Consider the following 23,363-nt stretch of genomic DNA (forward strand, 5'->3'; position numbering starts at 1 on the left):
TTCATATCACAAGACAACACTGGGCAAGATTTTAGGATTACACATTTATTCATAAAGCAAAGGTTCCACAACTGAATGTTAAATTACAAAATAAATAAAATAATACAAAATTAAACATGTGCATTAAGAGAAATGCCACAGTTTGTTCAATGTGGGCTGTTTATATGCAAATATTTAAAGTAGGCTTGTCACAGTTATAATACTGACTTACTATACTATATTAAGACATGACCTCAATCTTTTATCGGGGCTTTCCACAGAATGGGTGCCATTTGTTTGTCGTAACTCTTCCAAACTAAACTTTTTTTTATTTATCTTTTTTCAACTTAAAAGCACATGTATTTTAACTATTCAAAACATGTGCTTGTCAATCTCAGACAGCTTTACTTTAGGTTTCTAAGCCAAAGATGTTTACAAAACATATGTGAGATTTAAAAAGCAAGTCAACTAATTCCTTCGATTTTCTCTCAAGAAAGTGTATATTTAAAAGAAATGATTGACTGCATGTTCAATTAATTGATATTTATGGCAAAAAAAAATCACTCACTTCTGTTACTGGCACTCACTACTGTAACTTTTTATGTTTTGAGTAACAGCAATGAAAGTAACAGTTGTGAGTTTTAAGCATAGAATTAGCAACAACATGACAAATAGCTAAGCACATTCTAGTGATTTTCCATAAATTTGTATTTAATACATAAACAAATATTCAGAGCTACAATAAGATCAAATATACAGAAAAAACTAATGAGGGAACTTAAATTTGGTCTTCTCATGGTCTTCAGAGAGTGGGGACAGGTAACAAATGCTATTTTTTCAGTGTTTTAGGTGTTTTAGCTTTTATTATTTTTTTATTACATATCTTATCTTTGCAATCAGATCAATGTACAAAACACTACACTTAATAACAAAATGCATTAAAAATGATTTTGTGTGCACATTTTTACATGTAATTTCCTGGGGACAGAAATGGCACCCATTCGGCGGAATATTCCTATTGCTAATTATTGCTGTTTTTAATATTGGCCATTATGTTTTCTAAGCACAGAGAGCCCAAAGAGCCTGTATGCTGACTTTATTTAAAAACAGTGATTCTGTTTTATTTAGTTTTATCTGTTTAGGATATTTAAACATTTATATATTCTAAAGTCTAAAACTTCTTAATAATTAAAGCTAAGTGCTGTTTAAAAGGCTGCATTTCCATTTGAAAGCTATTATCATTACATTATCTGCAGAAAATGCCAGTATCCAAATACTGGCATTTATCCAAATTATTTCTGAGACGACATATTGTCCAAGCAAAAATTGCTATCATGGCAGGGTTAATTCAAAGTTTAAGCAAAAATCTCCTAAAGAAAAGAGTTTTGTTGATTTAAAAAAGAAGCAAGGAGCTTTGCACTTGCCATAGTCAGACGCATAAAATAAATCAGCATATGCCAATCAGCACAAAATAAATTTAGCATTGCTTTTTACTATCTAGCTAAAGTTTAAATTTGGTTCCACAGTACATTTACCAACGTGCATGTAGCACATCCATACGTTAGACCATAGACCATTAGACCATAGACCATTAGACCATAAGTCTAATGGAGATTACGTGATAAGAGTAAATAGCCTTTAAAGAAAAACACTGCTTATATCAGTTAGAAAAAGAAGGACCATGCCTGATTCACTGCTTCTGGGCAGGTGTGAGACCTAGTTATGTAACCAGGTAAGCACAGGTGTGCACTCTGCTCAGGGAAACAGGTGTTAGGCTTCAGTATGCTGCTTCTCTGCGCTGCTGATAAGCCTGAAGCTCTTCACTATAAGCTCTTCATTTGTTCAACGGCTCATTTCCCGGCTTGTGGCGGTTTGACAGGAAACACACTCTTTAGTCAGCTCCGGAACACTTCACACCAGTCCCACCTGAACTACAAACACTGCAGCCGAGCCAACTCAGCATAACCGGGAGAACTGAACTAGAAAGACTCGTAACTCTTGTAAATGAAATACATTAAAATGTCCAGACTAACATAAATTAAAGTAGTCTTAATAAAGTTTCCCCCAATTATTTTAGGTGTGTTAAATGCTCTCTTGGTGATACCAATAATGGGAGGGTGAGAGTTTGCCTGTACTTCTTTCAAAACACAAAGCTCCAACATAAAGACAGCTCGACATGCTTGGAGGAGAACACTTAACATAAATTTTGCTACATTGGTTAACATATGTCTGCACTGGCTAGCGTCTTGCTAAGTGACGGGAGAGGAAATTTTCACATATGGATTAAAATGCCTATTAATTACAGACAATATAGTGTGTGTGTGTATGTGTGTGTGTTTGGAAGCAAGTAATCACCAAATTAAGGATGTTTCATATTGTACGCAATAATATTATAAGCTGAAATATTGTGCAATATCATCCACTCCTAATTATCACATCAGGGTACTAATTTTTATTGTTTTTACAAAAAGAAAAATTCACACTGTTCTCATTTCCCATTCTATATCTACAAGAGATAGATTGCATCTGTCCAGTATTATTAATTTTACTTTAATCCTGGATATATGGAGATATTGGGAGTGCATTATTAGTATCATGACATTCTGGATCATTGACTTCTGGTACAAATCTGATAACATTTTTCTATTTTTTTTTAATATCTCAGTTAGGAGTGTGCAATATGTATGCAATAATATAATTAATTTACATTTTGCTACATTAGTGTATTCTAAAATATATATATATATATATATATATATATATATATATATATATATATATATATATATATATATATATATATATATATATATATATATATATATATATATATTTTAAATTCAGTGTTTTGTCATATAGCCAAAAGTATCGTTATTGTAAAAATACCATTAGGGCTTATTGCCCACCCCTACACCAAATCGTGCTGGACAAAAACTCTGCCCAAACAGATTTGAAGAACACCAATGTACATTGCAGAATGTCATGTAAAAAAAAAAAAAATCATACAAAAAAAAAGTTTAAATTGTAATTAGGAATCTCTCATATACTTGAAGAATATCAAGATTTTATTTTTCACAATATTATTTTTACAATATGTTTTTTTGACTGGAGTTACTTCTACCTTTGCAAATGTGCCATTCCACATTGGATCAAGACTTTTGTGTAAAAAACTCGGGCACAATCAATTTCAAATTGTGACTAAACACATTCAGCTTAAACAATGATGCAATGCCTGATGTTGTCACAGCCATAATTACTTAACTGTGACTCCTCCAACACGATCAGTGTAAGATCTGATCAGATACTCTGTGCAAAACCAAGCTGATAAAACAGATAGGAACAGAGATTTCATCTACAATCTCAAAGACACTGCTTTTATTAAGAGTACGGTACATTCTGACAAAAAGACAGAGTGACCGAGATAGAAAAAGAGAGGGGAGGGGGGCTGGTGGTAAAGCAAGACTGTAGAAAGCTATCTGATACCTGAGCAGAAGCACTCAATACTAACAGGCTTAAAAGCCATAAAAATCAATTAAGAGGTAAAAGAGAGAGAGAGAGAGAGAGAGAGAGAGAGAGAGAGAGAGAGAGAGAGAGAGAGAGAGTGGAAAAACAGACAGAACTGGCTACAAGAGAGTGGACCAGAGTGGATAGTGAACAGCTGGCAGTAGCTAACGCACACTAACGCACAATGATGTAGACGTAACAGCCCAGTGACAGTGCAATAAGAGGAGGACACCTTTTGAACACGACACTTGTACAAACTGCAGTTTTAAAATAGAAAGCTGTAACTGGGCTTACAGAAGCAGATAACAGCACAGACATATCAAGTGCTTTTTAACACACAGAGTTCAGAAATCAATATTCGGTGGAATAACCATGGTTTTTAATCACAGTTTTCATGCATTTCGGCATGTTCTCCTCCACCAGTCTTACACACTGCTTTTGAATAACTTTATGCCACTCTTGATGCAAACATTCAAGCAGTTCAGCTTGGTTTGATGGCTTGTGGTCATCCATCTTCCTCTTGATTATATTCCAGAGGTTTTCAGTTTGGTAAAATAAAAAAAGTAATAATACTTTTTATGTGGTCACTTATTTTTTGTCCAGAGCTGAATATATAAATTAAAGTTCTATGCTCACAAGTCAGATCCATCATGACTTATATGACTTACATAATAAGGACCCTGCAGTATTGGGTCTAATTCAATAGAATGGACTGGAATTACACCTAAATCCAACACATATGCAAACAGACTAGCATTGTATGACCATGAATGTTAGTGTTTCCCTGCTTAAACACTGGAATGCTGAAGCTTGGGCACTCCTGAAATTCTATATTTATTCATTGATACCCAGGTTTGACAATCTGCCACCACCATTGTTAGAGTAAGGCCTTAAGAAAGACCATTTTTTTTTACATCGAAAGATGTAAGCATCTGCATTAAATGCATGCAGCAACAGGGAGAACTCTTCACAGTGCAGACTGTGCTCTCGTTTCATAAGGAGACTGGAGGCAGATTGAGGTAGAGGTCCACAGTAACCACATGTACACCAACCTACTTAGGCCCAATCCCAATTTTAGGGTTTTGTATTTCTTCAGAAAGAGGGCAGGTGGAGCAGCACTTAATTATTATTGTCCATTCCTTAATTCCCTTTGTGATTTGAAGCTGAAATTAGCTTTTCTTTTTTTTCTCACCTTAAATGTTGCAGCCTCTGCCGCTGTTGCACCATTTCATTTGAAATGGGAAAGTTAGCTAGCTAGCTAGATTTGTTTATGCCTGTTATGAAGGAAATGGCCATAAAACATAGAAACTAGGTACTAATTTGTCCAGCAGCCTAAACCACTGCCACTATGATCTGGAGAACACTGATTCGAATCCTGGTCATGCAGCATGCCATCAGCTGCAGGAGCTCTGAGAGAGCACAATTTGCCTTGCTCCCTCTGGGTGAGTGGATGGCATTTTTTCCCCCCTCATCATTCCCAGGGTGATGTCGATCAGAGCAAGGCTCTGAATTATACTTGAAAAATCTTTGTAGGTTTATGTAGCCCATTATATATAGCAATCAAAATTTGTTTTCTTATTTCTAATTTGTATCGTATTTTCCAACACCACAAGGGTGAAAATCTAACACATGCCTCCTCTAAAAATGTGAAGTCCAACTCTTTTCGAGCTGCTGCTGATGCAGCATTTTTGAGTAGCCAGCGCATTCTGAGGACAGTGGCAGCTGATGGCAAGCTGCTTGAACAGGATTCGAACTGGCAAACTCCTGAGTATAGTATACCACTCAGAGCCCCACAATCAAACACTTTTGACCAAAAGAAAAAAAAAAAAGGTGATACATAAGGCCAGACAAATGTTTGCTAGAGGACATTCTAGATAAAGAGCAGGACTTCTGGAACAATGCAATTGCGACCAAATCTGGTCTTTTTTCTTTTTCTGATGGTAGATGTTGAACTTTTCTGTTAATCAACTATAGCAAGACCTACCCATAGCTCACATGATGTCACATTAGAGTAGTTGGACACTTCTTTACACACTGCGTGGTCTAATTTGGCTGTGTCATGGTCCTCAGTCCACGTAAGCCATTAACACCAGATGATCAAACACAGATTGCCAGTTATATTCACACACTGTCAAAGATTAACTCCACCACCTCACCTCACCTAATCTGCTGCCATAGAGACGGGTGAATCACCCGCAGTTCACCTGTATGTACCATGTCCAGTAGCTCTGAGAAGCAGACAACCCGTGACAAACAAGCCCTGGTCTGGACAAACCCACACAATTTCACTGCTATGGAAGAGACCACGTGTATTCCCGCACGCCGCTGAGCTCCGGAACAGTAACAATTTGCTTACAGAGAAACGGTTTCTGACCGAGCCGAGGCCGACGTCCTGCGTTTGACTTGTAAATGACCTGTAGCCTACATCTCTGTGGAGTGGCGATAAGGCAGCCGTGTACATGTGCTTACAACACAAACATCATCTCTTTTTGTGTAACCTCACCTGATTCCTGACAGGCAACTAGATTATCTGTTTAGCTTCACTTAAAGAACTGAACAGCACAGACTGTAGCGGAGTTTAAAAAGGTGTTTACCTTCTGCTTTCACTGCCATTCACTCCCGTCCTTCTTCAGCATCTGCTCCGAGCCTGGGTCGACAGCCGTCTAGGCCTGGCGCAAAAACCAATACCATAAACTGATGAGCTTATAAAAACTAGAACAAGCTTACCACACCCACATCTACTCATATCTTATCCCTACCCCTACTGACGTACTTCACCTTATAGCACAGACCTGACCCTACATGAGGTCACAGCTCAGCACTCAAACTGGGCCAATCACTATCACTTTAAAAGGTTTATACTTAAACACGATAGAAGTGAGCAAGCAAATCTAGCTAAGCCACCTGAACCTGAATTAAAGTGATTTAGAATATGGGATGTTTACTTACATAGTACATTTCAAACAAAGTGCTACATATCAAATAATGTATCATTTCCTGTCAGTGTCACACGAAACTAAAAGTTGTATCGCCAAAATGGCAACTTGTAAGGAGGAGAAAAAAAAATTCTTAACTTTCATTAAAAAAGTAATTGTACTGTAAAAAAAAAAAGGTTGTATTCCAGGGAATTCGGGAGTAGATTCATATTTATTAAATGGCTAAAAAAACTAGACAAAATATATGTAACTTAAGTTGTATATGCTTATATTAAGCTAAAAAAACTGCCAATAGGGTAAGATTTCTTCTTTCAAAGTCTCAAAATAAGTGAACTAAGAAGTAAATCAAGTATAATGCACTAATTCTGACTTAAACTTTGATACAAGAATCAGGACCTGTCCCAGTGACCTCTCGACCATTTTTTTTTACTTTCATTGAAAGTCAATATACTGGAAAAAGATTACATTCCAATGAATTCTCAAGTAGATTTATATTTAGTTCAAAAAGTGTCAGAAAAGACTAAACTAAATCTCAGCAAGTAAAATGATCTAATTTCAAGGAAATAAATCGTTTTTTCCCCCTAAGAGAAGATAAGATTTTTTTCCCACTAAGCATCGTAAATGTAAGACTATTGTGCTTATTTTAGGAATGATGATCTTAATCAGTCCATTTTTAAAGTCTTTTAAAGCACAAAAAGTCACCAGTTAAGTTATTCTGATTTTTTTGTGTCCAAATGTAAGCCAGAAAAATGATTTTAACTTAATTTTAAGTCGTAATTCACTAATTTTGTGACTTTGCAATAACCTATTTTCAGAAATCTTAGAAAATAAATATTTTGCTTAGTATGAGCATATAAAGCTCTGAAAAAAAATAAAAGACCACGTTAGTTTCTGAATTAGTTTATCTGATTTAACTATCTATAGGTATATGTTTGAGTAAAATGAACACTGAACATTTCTCCCAAATTCTAAAAAAACAAATAGTCATTTAGAGCATTCATTTGCAGAAATGAAAAATGGTCAAATTAACAAAAAAGATGCAGATCTTTCAGACCTTAAATAATTAAAAGAAAATAAATACAAATTCATAAAGCTTTAAGAGTTCAGAAATCAACATTTGGTGGAATAATCCTGGTTTTTAATCACAGTTTTCATGCATTTTGGCATGTTCTCCTCCAACAGTCTTACACACTGCTTTTGGATAACTTTATGCGACTCCTGGAGCTTGGTTTGATGACTTGTGGTCATTCATCTACCTCTTGATTATATTCCAGAGGTTTTCAATTTGGTAAAATCAAAGAAACTCATACTTTTAAGTGGTCTTTTTTCCCAGAGCTGTACATTTTTTTTATTTACATATAGTTTGTACCAATGGATATTTTTTTCAGGTCTAGATAAAGAGCGCTAGTCATGTTGTCAGAGGCTAAATCTTGTGTATTTTTCACCCACAGTCTCTTGAAAAGGACAATTTGATAAATAACAAAACAGTTAAAGCAGTTTGTAGACAAATTACGTAGAACAGGCATGAATACCTACTTGAACACAAACATTTAATCTAATAAGGAACTTTGCTTCTTTCCTACTACTGTCTATTTAACATAGCTTAGCTTAGCTAACTAACCATTCAGTAAAAAGATAACAAGGTAAAAAAGGAACTATTTATAACGTGTATGTCTAAAGCTTCTTAAAGCTTCACAAGTGAACCTAGTGTTTACTTTAGAAAGCCAGTCCCAGTGTTAGTGAGCTCCCTCTGCCCTCAACAGGACATGAAATTATCACAATTCCTCCCAAACACACCTTTTTACCCGCTCTACCACCAAAACCAGGTGTAAAAACCAACCTGCTGTGTTTATAGATCCGTTAACAGAGCTTATAAAGTGTCCTGCAGCCCAACAGCGTGTCCTTTTCCAGTCCTTTTCGCTGCTTTTGCTTCTTTCTGAGCCTGTTGACTCTCTCAGGTCCCGAAAAAGAAACAACACGGATTGACTCTGGCCAGGCCTTACTAATCCACAGCGGCCTCATCGAACTGTCAGCGATTCTGGGCTCGATTAACTCGTGTCGTCCACGTGGTGCGAAACCTCAGCGTTCACATTACACAGGATACAGTTTCAGTGTTTTTTTATTTACATATTTTTTAGTAAGGTAATTCTTCTCCATCATACAAAAAATATACACATATACTTTCTGTTCTGTTGCTTTGGTCTGTTTACCTTTACACCCAAAAAAATAAAACATAATACAGTAAATTCTGTTTCTAATGTGTTTATGTTTACTCTCAGTTGGGAGAAACCCTACTAGCAATATTACAGGCATATAAAAAACTAAATGTTTTATATGTCATATGTTAACAACATATTGTAACAATATATTTCAATAATCTGATTATATACTACAAATACACATTGTAATATACGTAGCAATTACATGTACAATTTAAAAATGTATATTTATATATTTATGAGTACACCCCTTACACCTTTTAATGGAATAACACTGAAGATGTGATACTTAGAGACAATGTAAAATGTACACTTGTACTCTTAACAGGGTAAATTTGCTGTGCCCTCAAAATGACTCAACACAGAGCTATTCATTTCTAAACCGCTGGCAACAAAATTGAGTAGCTACATGCTACAAGTAAAAAGTGAAAATTGTGCCCATTTTGTCATGTGACTCGTTAGGTGTGATTGGAAAGCATTAAGGCCTCTTAAATTTGGTGCTTTGGGCACAATTATTTTATACTGGCCGCTGGAGACTCAACATGGCACTTTATGGCAAAGAACTCTGTGAGGATGTGAGAAACATAGTTGTTGCTCTCCACAAATATGGCCTAGAAGATCTCCCAACTGTATATTCGAGTTATTTTAAGGGCTCAGCAAATGAACACTGTTATATAAGCACACTGACTAATTTACATTACATCAAAGTGTGATATATCTTCAGTGTTGTCCCATGAAAATAAATAATAAAATATTTACAAAAATATGAGAGGTGTTATCACTTAAAAGTATTATCACAACACACCTAAAGACACTTTAGCATTTTATATTAACCTAGAATAATGAAAAAAAAGCCTAACGTGTATAACTTTCAACTGTCAATGTTTTAATTTTAGCACAGTCCAAAAAAAAAAAAACAGTCCATTGTGAACCAAACACATTTTAAATGTATTGTGCAGTAACAAAACTCATGTTTTTGCCCTACTCAAAATAGAGGAATAGAGGACGGAAATATGAGTTATCTGATGATGTTTGGATACAATAATAGTAATAAAAGCGTGTGGTTTCCCTGCACTCCATAGTGTTTTTTCTTTAGAACTAATAAAAATGGACAATTTAGCATATCACAATTAGTATTAATACCGGAAACTCTAAAACAGAACCTTGTGGGACACTGAATTCCTAAAATGTGCTAAACTAAATAATTATCCATAGTTGTTCTTATTTAAAACTAATAATAATGTTCAAATTATGCCCATTTTCCCATGTTCCCTCTCAGGTGTCATGTGACTTGTTAGATGTGAATGAGAAGCAGGCCTGTTAAATTTGGTGTCATACTGACCACTGGATATTTAACATGGTGTTTCATGGCAAGAACTCTCTCTGAGGATGTGAGAAACAGAATTATCGCTCTCCTTAAAGATGACGTAGGCCAGGGGTGTCCAAACTTTTTTTGTTGGGGGCCAGAAGTAGAAATATATTTGAAGTCACGGGACATCCTCTGTAATAAAAGAAATAATGAAATATACCATTTAAATAATACTTTTTTTAATACATTTACACACCATTTTACTTGACATACTATCTTTATCTCTGACATCGTTGTGTAAACCAAGATTTTTCAAATTGATGTTTAATTTCATGATGTCTCTTAAAATTAAACTCCTTAATTACGGCAACTTTTAGACTCTTTGGCCCGTTTTTCTGCGCTAGAAATGCGCACCCTCTCCGCTTTTAGACTCTTTGGCCCGTTTTTTTGCTAGAAATGCGCACCCTCTCTGCTTTTAGACTCTTTGCCACGTTTTTCTGTGCTAGAAATGCGCACCCTCTCCGCTTTAAGACTCTTTGGCCCGTTTTTTTGCTAGAAATGCGCACCCTCTCCGCTTTTAGACTCTTTGCCCCGATTTTCTGCGCTAGAAATGCGCACTCTCTCCGCTTTTAGACTCTTTGCCCCGATTTTCTGCGCTAGAAATGTGCACCCTCTCCGCTTTTAGACTCTTTTGCCCTGTTTTTCTGCGCTAGAAATGTGCACTCTCTCCGCTTTTAGACTTCTTGGCCCGTTTCTGACAGCTAGCGTTCAAACTTTGAATCTCACATTATAAAAACCTGATTAACAGCGGGCCAACTTTCATTCTATTTCTAAAATACCTCGCGGGCCGCTCCAAAAAAGGAAACGTAGTTTGGACACCCCTTATGTAGGCTATTAGCAGATTTTCCAGCCCTTCAACAGAATTACAGAATAAGACGTAGGTAAGAAGTATAAGAAGTAATTCAGTTGTATTGTCACCTGCATGTTGAAGATTTCTTATCTTATCACCAATGTAATTTCACACAACATAAATAATCGTTATTTTTCCACAACAATAAAAGCCTCAAGAAAATGATTCACAACTCTGAGAAACCTGACCTAAAATAGACTTTTTGTGTCACTGCGGTCACTGGTGTGGTTTCCTTATGACTCACTTTCCTGGAACCAATGAAAAAAAAAGTGAGAGAAAAATAGCTGGAACTGGGCACCCCAGATAAAAACAAAACACAACAAAACTGATGAGCCACAGGCAAACGCCCATGCTGCCATCTAGTGGTGTTTAGACTGTATGTAAGAACCCCGGTTCAACTCCTCAGTGAATTTTTGCTACCAAGCAAAAGCTTCAAAAGCCACCCAGAGAGGTTTGCGTTGGAGGAGTAGAAAGAGCTGCAGTAATAACTGAACATCTTCCTCAGTAACGTACAGCAGAACTGTGCACGGGCTGCAGAAAATGGTGCATCTCTCTGTGTGTTACACAGAAGTACATCCCACAAGGTACACAAATAGCGAATCTATTTGTTCGCTCAAGTAGATGAAGATTGAATTGATTAGGCAAACAGAAGAGCTAATTATAACCACATTGAAACCTTAAGTTTTGCTGATATTGTTTTAGAAGTTTCGTTTTTTTAGTTAGTTTCACTGTAAAACACTGAAAATTAGACCGTACTTAATTAAAATGTTGCAGTAACTGATGTACAGAGTACAGTATGTTATTTTGTTGGTATGTACCTCAGATTAGTAAAAAGTTCACTAAGATTTTTCTAAATTATGAATCTCAGTTCGGTCAACAATACATATCCTGGCTGTCCAATGAAAAACAAGTATCTCCATTTTTGTCAGTTTTTAGTTTACTACATAATTTGAACACACAAACTGTCCCTTACACTGTGCCAAAAAGTTATTGATGAACGGACCAATAAAAATTATTCAAAATTACCTGAAATAAAATCTTTTTACATTGACTTCCATTGAAAGCTTAGAAGTTTTTTTCTCTCTCCTGTAAAGTTGCTGTTTTTGAGATACTTGTTTTTCATTGGACAGCCACAATATTAAGTATATCAGCAAATGAGCTGCACCTAAAATTGATTACATATTGTGTAAATATCTTATTTATCTTATATATAGTCTGTGTTCCTCCCCTTCACTCTGTTTACTTTTTATTCCCATCTGTAGGGAATTCCGAAATATATCTTCAATATTAAAAATATATTTCCATTTCCAGACCAAATACCACACAATTCCAGTTGGCTTTAGTTTGAATCGAGACCCAGTACTGGTCCAAATGCTAGGTTCATACCCGAGCTAATTGCTGCATGTGCCAACTCTGCATTTATTGCATTTATTTTTTGAATATACAACTATACATACAAAAACTACATTTGGCCCAATTCCACATGCCCGATGTTGAGTCTCTCGAGATTCTGCTGTACATCAGCTGAGCTCAAGCCGATTTTTGAGGCTTTCTGGGATCCTATCCCATGGAATCACAATGAGCAGCAGTTAGACTGTAGGGCCACTCTAGAGCTGTGAAATTACACAGTTCAAAATAAACACCTTTTTACACTGCATAAATTGCACATCCAATTTTTTAAGGCTGAATAATTTAAAAAATCTGAGCCTGGTCAATTGTCAATTATGTCAGGCTGACCAAAACTGAATCATATATAGCAAGCAACATGCTGATTAAACAATGCAAAGGTTAATGGAAATATATGGCACAGCCAATGACTGGTGAATCCTTTCAGACCCTGTGTCCATTACAATGGACATCATGTATTTTATTATTTTTTCAAATGTTTTGTTGCACACATAAAGGACCAAAGAAAAGGTTTATAACCCAATGAAACAATAGCTTAGAACCACTCCCTGCACTGGAAAAAAAACAAAACAAAAAAAAACTAAAGACAATGAGGCAAAATAAATAAGATAATTTTTACTAATTGTATGGAATTTAGAAAAAAATTTAGTGAATTGTATTTTATAGTTATTATAGTTATGTATTTTAGTGAATTGGATTTAATGTTAATATAGATTTTATTTTATTATATTAGAGTCTTCCTTTGTGTGCATTGCAGACAGAAACAGCATAATAATAATAATAATAATAATAATAATAATAATAATAATAATAATAATATTTTTTTTAATATTGGCACATAATCATGAGAGTTCATTTGCTTATGTGGAAGAAAAAAATGAAAGAGAATGAAAAAAAGATAGCAGAAAGCGGATAGTAAGAAGAGAAAAAGAAAAAGAGCATGCATTTAGGAGAGCTATAGAGTTTCTAGACCCGTGTACAAAAACAGGATTAAAAAAACCAAACATTTAAAAAAAAAAAACACATCAGTGCAAATGTTCCACTGTGTTAAAATTACATAATTTTTCCATCCGAGAAAATTGTACTAATTGTGAAAGGGCCTGACCTTTTCTTTCTTTCTTGGACACAGAAGTGTACATGATTTTACAGCTCTAGATTGGTGTGACTGTCTAAGGGTCTTTCAAGGTCAGGAATCCGAGAACAGAAAGGTCTCTCTGATGTGAAACAGGGATGTTCTAACAGATTAAAATTAAAGTTGAATAAAAAGGAATTGTGGAGGAGGAGGAACACAGGTTACACATCTTACCCAATATTAAATGTTAATCATTTTTAGCTGAAACTTATTCCTAACTTAAACTGAAACTTAAACTTAAAACTTACTTTAAGCTTTAAGCTTTTTCCTTCCGCTGCTCTGCTAATCAGGCTCGGACAGAACCGGAATGATCCTGATTATCACAACAAACCATACCAATACCAAAGTTTTAACTCAAGTCAGAACCAATTTTTAAAAAAGTACAATTTTAATTTGAACCATAGACTTTAAGGATTAGAGCTTTAGAACAGACTTTAGAACTTGGTTGTTCCACACAGTTATTTTACATTTCACAGTCATACACGATCACAGTCATAATTATTATACTTACTATATTAATACAACAGAATATAGACATCATCACCCACTGGTTTAACTAACAGGTCAGTACTTGGCTTGTTCTATCACAGATCTTCTAGCCCTCTTAACTCCTGTCGCACAGCAGCTTGACGGAGAAGGCCAGGTCCACAGTATAGGCCAGCAGAGTGATCCCGACTATTACCGTCTCGCTCATATGAGCCACAAGTCCGTTGACATTTTGGTGGCCCAACGCTCCACTGATACAGATGACCGTGGCCACCATGTACAAGAGCACCCCTAGTGCGCTGAATCCAGCCAACACCCGGTCGAATGGCACTGGGCAGCGTCCTGCGCAGTCCCCCACCATGACCAGCACCGTGCCCAGAGAAGCCGCCAGGCAGAGGCTGTAGACCACGGCGGACACGCTGATCCTCCAGAGCTCATTTTCTTCTTGGGCAACCAGAAGAACCATGGCTACACAGCCACCAAAAACCTGGACTACCTTGAGGAATCCAGGGACGCTAGCCATGTAGCCTCGCTGCTGCTGGCTGTCCTGCGTCCGGATGAGCTGGACCTCCACCACATACCCAATGAAAGTCAAGAAGGAACCCACCGTGACTGCCACCTCGCTGGGTTTAGCATTATCGGGCTGTTCTTTTAAGATCCAGGGGAAAGCAAAGGTGGCCGCCATGGTCATCAGCATGCCCAAAGCTGAGACGGTTGCTGTCAGGTTCTTCCAAGATAAGGGCAGCAGGCTGTGGAACTGGACAAAGTTGATGGCCATGATGAGGAAGGTCAGGATGAAGAAGGAGCACCAGGTTCCCATGCAGAACTTGTAGAAAATGGTCAAGTAGGTCAAGGCCAAGTTAGAAACTGGGGCCGCCAAGCTGAAGGTAAGGCAGCCCCAAAGCAAAGCCCAGAAACGGGCCAATGAAAGCGGGGTTGTGAGGGTGCTAAGTTCTCCGAAAGCGACTGGCATTGTGATAGATCCTCCACAGCGTCTTATTAGCAGCCTCTTAAACTCTAGGTGTATAATTGAGCTATTATTGCTGTGAAATGATGATACTCTTACGATGTATGTAGTTGCATCAGTGAGGAACAGAAGCCTTTAGAGATTAATAGGTTACAGAAGTGTCACTCACTTGCTCTCATTAATCCTCACGATCCATCATCCATTTATCAATCCATCCATCCATCCATCTCTCCCAGTCCTGATCCAGTTCCACATTAAATTCCTTCAAAAACAAGATGTAGCAATATCCATCCACTGTATTGTCACGTCACAAAGCTCTCGAGATGTCTTCTTCTCACCTACTTGCACAATAATATCACAGCCTAACCGACAAGGTGACAAAATGAGCGCTCTCAAACACACTTTCTCACATTGTTCCAAACACAGACACACACACACACACACACACAACACATGCGTAGACGCACAACAGGATATTTGCAGGCCTCAATTGCCTCCTCCCACTTCCTGAGGAGCTGACAGAGCCCTCTTCTTCAGTGCCAGTGTCACACTGTGCACCTCACCACAAGAAAAGCTTCAGAGCCCTGTTGTTCTCCTCTTTCCCCTCAAACTTGAGACCAACTCCCACTTTCTGCAGCAGTAAACAAACCCACAGGCTTTCCACATACCTCTACCAGCTAAACACCCGCCACCCGGCCTTCAGCTCCCACACACTTCCTTCTCTTCATTTCTCCTCAGTTCTCAACACTTATCCTCTCCTAATTTCTCTTTAATTCTATTAGGCTTAATTAAGTGTTCTTCTGCTTCATTCCTCTCAGTATTTCTCAATTCTCTAATGTTCTCTTCTGTGCTCTTCTCATTAGATGTCTAAATTCTCAGTTTCTCTTCTCAATTCTGTTCTCTTCTCTTCTCATAAACGCTCAATTATTATAAACTCCTCAATTATTTTCTCCTAATTATCTTTTCTCTTCTCAATTCTCTTCTCTTCTCTTTAAATCTCTTTGCTGCTCTTCTCATCAATTGTCTCTTCTCCTCTACTAAAACATATTCTCTTCAATTTTTAACTCTTCTCTTCTCTTCTCCTAAAATTTCTCATCAATTCTCATCTTCTGTTCCTTTTACCTAAACTCTTTTCTCAGTTATCTCCTTTTCAGTTCTCATCTTTACAAATCTCTAGGTAGGTAGAACGACAGACAGACAGGTAGACAGACAGCCAACTATATACAGCTCTGGAAAAAATTAAGAGACCCCTTCAGTTTCTTAATCAGTTTTTTCTGATTTTGCTATTTATAGGTATATATTTGAGTAAAATGAACATGGTTGTTTTATTCTGTAAACTACAGACAACATTTCTCCCAAATTCCTAATAAATTATTGTTATTTAGAGCATTTATTTGCAGGGAATGAGAAATGGCTGAAATAACAAAAAGATACAGAGCTTTCAAACCTCAAATAATGCAAAGAAAACAAGTTCATATTCATAAAGAGTTCAAAAATCAATATTTGGTAAAATAACCCTGGTTTTTATTTGCAGTGTTCATGCATCTTGGCATGTTCTCCTCCACCAGTCTTACAAACTGCTTTTCTTCTTGATTCTTCTTGATTATATTCCAGAGGTTTTCAATTTGGTATTTTTAATTTTTTTTTCCAGAGCTATAGATGTGTCATTTATTGATTGAAAATTAAATGCTGGTATTAAAATGTGTTTCATTGAGAAAAAATCCTTTACTTACTTCACATATTCACTTAACAATTGTGTACATGTTTGTGCCTTCTGTGGTTGTGGGTGTGTGTGTGTTGCCAGTAGGTGTTGTGTGTGCCAGTAGGTGTTGCTGAACTTAAAGAAGCTGTCAGTCTGTGCTTTCTGGTTATATTTAGGCATCTGTGCACAGGTATGACACACTTGCTAAAAGACACACAGACACACACACACACACACAGACACACACACATTATAAGCAGTTTCCTGCTCTCTTTCTCTCTCTCTTTCTCTCTCTCTCTCTCTCTCTCTCTCTCTCTCTCTCTCTCTCAGACATGCTGCAGTTGGATGGAGGTGGTAGTGTGACAGGTTAAAAAGCACACCCTTCCATCTTCACTAGCCTAGCTTCAGTCTGAACCTGTGTGCAGCATTTCTCTGACACAGTTGATATGTAGGACAGAGCAGGACACAATATACCAATTGTTTTGTTTGTTAGTAAATAATTTAATATGATTAAAATTACAATGTAACTCCCTAGCTGCCACTATGATCAGAAAATCCTGTTTATGTAGATTGCCATCAGCAGCCGGAGCCATGAGAGAGCACATTTGGCCTTGCTCTCTCTGGGTGGGAAGATGGCGGTCTCTCCCCTTATTACTCCAAAGTGTGATGTTGATCAGCACAAGGCGTTGTGATGCTACTCGGCAATGCTTGAAAAAAGAGGCTGTTGCTGACTTCACATGTATCGGAGGAGGCATGGTGTTGGGGCATCACTAGTGATAGAGGGAGTCCTAATGAGTGGGTTGGGTAATTGGCCATGTAAATTGGCAAGAAAATGGGAAGAATGTGAAAAAAAAAAATCTAATTGAGCAGCTCATTCATGTTTTTCTGTTACTGTGATAAAGAGAACACACAACTGGATCAGGACTAGTTTTAAGGAATGTAAAGCATTTTATTAAAGCATAAAGTATAGTTAAAATGGTTTGCACAGACTTGTAGAAGCAAAAATATACACTTTTGAAAGGAGCTAGTTTTATCTCTACAGTAACCCAGCTCTCCTACATTCTGTAAATAAGGTCAGATGATCACATAATTTACGTCACATCAATACCACCCACTGAGCTGTTCAATGTGGGTGGCAATGCCTTCTATGACATATTCCCAGTACACTCATGCCATTGTGGACAACAAAATAGAACAGCAGTCTAACAAAAGTAGACTCTGTTGATATGTCACTATTGAGCCATCATTAGATTTTACACCTGCCTTTACAATAATGTGACTTACACACTTGTTTCGTTTTACCCTACTTCCTCCAACACTGTCTCCAGTTTGGCCTCGCCCATCTCTGTAGGGGGTTGCCACTGTCAGGATCTGTGAGGGTCTAGATGGAAGAAGACCTATGGGCCTATGACACAATTACCCAACCCACTAGGGCATTGGGGCTCCCCCTATCACTAGTGACACCTCAACACTAAGGGGGTGAAGGCTAGTTCATGCTTCCTTTGAAACATTTTAAGTCAACCACTACCTCTTTTTGATCTGCCGCTGATGCAGCATTACCAGATGCTCATAGGAAAGCACATTGACCAAGGTCTGATGCCTGTACTGACCAACATTATTTCGGAGAGAGCAAGGCCGATTGTTCTCTCTCAGACTCTGTCTTCTGATGGCAAGCTGCATGACCCTGGATTTAAACTGCCAATGGTTGGATGATTGTGGTAGCGCCTTATTACCTGGGACCACACAGGAGGCGTTTACACCTGCCTTATTTGGTCTGAACCAAAGTCGCTGGTTCTAATCCCGGTCATGCAGCTTGCCCTCTGAGCCATGAGAGAGCACAATTGGCCTTGCCCTCTCTGAGTGGGTAGATGGTGCTTTTTCCATTCATCAATTCTCGGGTGATATCAATGAGCACAAAGTGCCTGTGAGCTGATGTATTAAAACCGAATCGCTGCGCTTTCCTCTGAGCATGCTGTTATGCTACTTAGCAATGCTACTGCTGCATATCAGCAGCAGTTTGAAAAGAGGCGGTAGCTGACTTCACAGGTTTCGGAGGAGGCATGTGCTAGTCTTTACCTTCATTGTGTTGTGGCATAACTTTTATCTTGAGCATGTGAGTCATCCATTGCCAAGAAAAGCACACCGGCCACTCACAAGATATCACCTCGAAACTTATACACAGGTATGGGTGTTTCCAAGTGGTGCGAGCATTCGTTGGAGATTCTGTATGTGTAGGACTCAGAGAAGCCTCTTCTTTAACGAAATCAAAGATGTTTCTTATACAGCATCGCTCTAAGAAACTTTTGTAGCACCTTTTTTTCTAGTTTTACGTGTCGAGATGGCTTCCTGGAAAGAGCTTAGACGTACCCTGCATTCTGAATGGAGACTCGCTCTTGAAAGCGAAAAAAAAAATCCAAGACTAGACTTAATCCCTGACTCTTGGAGTATTCCTTTAAAGCACTGTCAGAGGAAAACTGACCTTTGTGTCGAGGACAAAGCCCAACAGCAGGACACAGGAGACTAAAAGGGGAGAAAAGTAGCCATAACAACAAACAGAGTCTGGATTTGTACTGATGCTCTGATGAGAAAGGAAGGGAAGGGAGTTAATAATTGACGCCTCCCCGTTCTGCTGTTCTGCTGTTGGTTGGGATTGGTTTCCAGCGCTCCACAAAGGCGTTTAACGGCAGCCGGATCAAAGCCACGGCGACTCCTGCTGCTAAGCTGAAAGGCGCATGGGCCGATAGTCTTTCAGTGGGCTAATAATATGGTCTTTATGCCGTTAATAAACTGCGCTCTTCAGTCATTATGGGGAGCTTAGCGAGTTAATCGTTTAAAAGAGAGAGTCGCCTCTGTACTCGGCTTTGAACCCAAACAACATTCTGTCTGCGCAGGGGGAGACGGCGGGGGGGCGGGGAGACAACATCAAAGAGACATCACTGTTACACACACACACACCCACACAGTCACACACACATACAGTACACACACACACAGATGCAGACGTATATACACACACACACTACTGTTCAAACGCTAAACACCAACATTGATGTTTTCTTTTTTAATTTTATGTATTTTCTAGACAAAACAACCATTAGGTTCTTCTTTCATCAAGAGGAGTGTTTCTGAGGAGATCAGGTAAACGATAATCGATAGTCAGTGTGAGACAGAATTAGGACCCCCTAATTAGGAAACCTCTGTCTTTTTGAATATTAAATCATATGGACATCTGAGCTTCATTTGAGAAAGAGAAGCTTATAGAACTAAGCAAATAATAAAACTGAAGAAATTGCTTGTAAACATAAGATATCAAATGTAATCAAATGCGCTGGTTACAGGTTTTTAATCATTAATGCTGTATTCCCTGACTTATTCACTGACTATTTCCATTACAGGTCACAAAGAAAATCAAACATAAACCCTTTAAGCATTAATTATTGTCTTAATTAAACCCTGAGCAGAAAAATGAGATGCCTAACTCAATGTGTCCATTCGTGGTTTCACTTTCTGCATTCTGGTAACAGGCCTGTCACACTATTAACCATTCTGTTTGGTTTCTCTTCCCTTCCTTTCTGTACTCTCTGTTCTCTTTCGCATGTATCGAGATGTCTTGTTCCTCCTGATGTTGCCCAGCCTGGCTCTTAACTGCCCTGCTGCCTGCTGTGATGTAGTCCTGCTGTGATGTAGTCCTGCTGTGATGTAGTCCCGCTGTGATGCAGGTGAGAAAAAAAAGTACACCCCATTATAGAAATAAGTGTTTTCCCCTTTATGTTGAATTACCCCAATTCTACATTTCTTAGAGCCATCTACCAGTCTCTGACATCAACTGGGAGAAAGTTTATGCCACTCCTCCATGCAGAATTCTTTCAGCTTTGTGATGCTTCATCTTCAGTGTTTGTATGGATGATCTCAAAATTTCTCACGCACCTTCTGATACAGGAAAGAATTCATATTGGATTTTATAATCAAGAGCTTGATGGTCTAATCATTTGCTGTGATAATCAATTGCTGTTTTGCACCAGATTCTAATTGTATACCTTTTAATTTTCCTTACAAAAAATCTACATTTCTGTAGAAATTATGTTCATTATCTTCAGTTTTTGCTTGGTTATATATAAACTCCATCACCCAGTACTGTTTAAATGCAGCCCAAATGTCCATATGATTAAATATGTTAATATATGTTTGTTTTGCTAAATAAATAAAATAAGCATTTAAAGAATAAAATCTGTATTTACTAAATCTTCTGCCATAGCTCTGCATTTTGTGCATGTCTTTCTCTTCCACTCTCTCACTTTGTCTTTTCACACTACATCAAAGCACCACTGTATCTCTCAGCTTGTCAACAAATGCATGTGTACAGCTGTACATGTGGGGGAGCTCAGTGAAGCACATAATGCTCCTTTACTTAACGTACTAAGAAAAAAATCCTTAGCACTCAATCAGCAATCGACTATATAGAATTGACTGATCAATAATGGGTTAAACATAAAAAAATATATGAATAACTACTTACCACATTTAGTGTTATGTCTTATGAAGCCTTACTTTTACAACTACATTGTTCTTTCTTAGAAAACTTGGCTGGACTAGCAGTGCTGCCCTATGGTTCTGTAAAATAAGCCTCTCTCTCTCTCTCTGTCTCTCTCCCTCTTTCTCTGTGTCTCTCTCCCACTCTCTCTCACTCTTTCTGATCAGGGCAGATCTTTTATCAGCCTAGCCAACTCCTGCTGTTTTTTGGCTTCTCACTCTCTCTCTTTCTCTCTCTCTCTCTCCCTCCCTCTGAAGAAAAACAGAAAGAAACGAATGAAGGAGGGGGTCCAGACCGTGCTGATCTTTTCTTTTATGTGAAACAGAGAGAGAGAGAGACAGAGGGAGAGAAGAGGGAGGGGGTCCTTTGATCCTTTCCAACAAGATATTTTTTAAAGTGAAGATTTCTCACATATCTTCTCATGTTTGTTCTGGTTATTTCAGTGATGCTTTTGACAATTTAGACATGCTGATAAAGTTCCCTGAACAAAACTGATCTGACTAAACCAACGAACAAATGAACAAAAAGAACGAAAGTACTGTCAGCCATAAAATTGTCAGCCCTATTTCTAAAAAAACATGTTATAGTCAGCCCTGTTACTATAAGCCCTGTTTCTGGATGTCATGTTACTGTCAGCCATATAACTCTTAGCTCTGTTACTGTCAGTGTTGTTACTGTAAGCCCTGTTTCTGAAAGCCCTCTTACTGTCATCTCTGTTACTGTCAGCTCTGATACTCTCATGTGGTGTTACTCCTCAGCCCTGTTATTGTCAGTCATGTACTATCATTCCTGTTATTATCAGCCATGTTTCCTGTTACTGTCAGCCCTGGCATTTTTAGTTGTGATACTATCAGCCCTGTTTTAGTATAGTGATGTTCATTCTTGTTACTGTCAGTCTTGCTCTTGCCAGCTCTCTATAATTGCCAATCCTGTTCCCATCAACCCTGTTACCATCAGCCCTATTACTATCAGCCCTTTTACCATCAGCCCTGTTACCATCAACCCTGTTACCATCAACTATGTTACCATCAGCCCTGTTACTATCAGCCCTGGTACCATCAGCCCTGTTACTATCAGCCCTGGTACCATCAGCCCTGTTACTATCAGCCCTGGTACCATCAGCCCTGGTACCATCAGCCCTGTTACCATCAACCCTGTTACCATCAGCCCTGTTACTATCAGCCCTGGTACCATCAGCCCTGGTCGTATTGACTTTGTTACTGTCAGTTTTGTTACTGCCAGGCTTGTTCCTGTCAAACCTTGCACTGTTGGCATTGTTACTGTTAGTCTTGTTAATGCCAGTTGTGATACTTTGAGTCTTGTTACCGTTATTCTTGTTGCGTTGAGTCTTGTTACTGCTAGCCCTGGTATTGTTGGCTTTGTTACTGTCACTTTTGTTACTGTTAGTTTTGTTACTGCTAGCCCTGGTACTTTGGGCTTTGTTACTGTCAGTGTTGTTACTGTGAGTCTTGTTACTGCTAGTCCTGGTATTGTTGGATTTGTTACAGTCGGTATTGTTAATTTCAGTCCTGTTACTGCTAGTCCTTGTATGGTTTGCTTTGTTACTGTCCGTCTTATTACTGTGAATCTTGATACTGCTAGTCCTGGTAATGATGGGTTTGTTACTTTCATTTTTGTTACTGTTAGCCTTGTTACTTCTAGCCCTGCTACTGTTGGCTTTGTAACTGTCTGTCTTGTTACTGTGAGTCTTGTTACTGATAGTCCTGGTACTGTTGCTTTGTTACAATCAGTCATGTTACTTTCAGTCCTGTTACTGCTAGTCCTTGTATGGTTGGCTTTGTTACTGTCAGTCTTTTTTGTTTCTGTGAGTCTTGTTACTACTAGTCCTGGTATTGTTGGCTTTGTTACTGTCAGTCTTTTTTGTTTCTGTGAGTCTTGTTACTACTAGTCCTGGTATTGTTGGCTTTGTTACAGTCGGTCTTGTTAATTTCAGTCCTGTTACTTTGATTCTTGTTACCGCTAGCCCTGGAACTGTTGGCTTTGTTACTGTCAGTCTTACCACTGTTACCTACTGTTGACCCTGTTATAGTCAGTTTTGTTACTATCAGACCTGTGACTAATTCATACTCCTATTGTAGCTTTTTGTTTCTTCACATTTTGTCCTTTTTTCTTGGCTTTATTTTTTTTCTGCGTACACACTCTCTTACTTCAAACACACATACTCTCTCTCTTTCATTCTCTCTCATGCTCTCTCTGTCTCATCTGGTCCTATCTTTCCTTTGTGTTTATTGGCTTCTCTTTATATCTCTTTATATCTTTC

The 23,363-nt window shown here is 38.0% G+C and overlaps 2 protein-coding genes across 4 annotated transcripts in view; both read right to left on the reverse strand.

Annotated features, from left to right (window-relative positions):
• The window catches only part of LOC103029500 (testis-expressed protein 2), a 72,223-nt gene extending 63,795 nt beyond the window's left edge, over window positions 1–8,428 (reverse strand). Inside the window, exons 1-2 of one of the 3 annotated variants that reach the window (XM_022675588.2) lie at window positions 8,260–8,428; window positions 6,078–6,152 (exon numbers count right to left, since the gene is read on the reverse strand). The gene's annotated coding sequence lies outside the window, so the exon portion shown is untranslated. The remainder of the gene's footprint in view (window positions 1–6,077; window positions 6,153–8,259) is intronic. The other 2 variants (XM_022675585.2, XM_022675586.2) reach the window with 2 other exon arrangements.
• A 5,334-nt stretch (window positions 8,429–13,762) lies between these two features.
• LOC103029188 (myeloid-associated differentiation marker homolog) lies at window positions 13,763–15,398 on the reverse strand. The gene has a single exon (XM_007252161.2). The coding sequence runs from the start codon at window positions 14,853–14,855 to the stop codon at window positions 14,001–14,003; it is 855 nt and encodes a 284-aa protein (XP_007252223.2). The 5' UTR covers window positions 14,856–15,398; the 3' UTR covers window positions 13,763–14,000.
• Window positions 15,399–23,363: the final 7,965 nt, after the last annotated feature.

Source organism: Astyanax mexicanus, chromosome 5 (genome assembly GCF_023375975.1).
Source record: "Astyanax mexicanus isolate ESR-SI-001 chromosome 5, AstMex3_surface, whole genome shotgun sequence".
NCBI lineage: Eukaryota > Metazoa > Chordata > Actinopteri > Characiformes > Acestrorhamphidae > Astyanax > Astyanax mexicanus.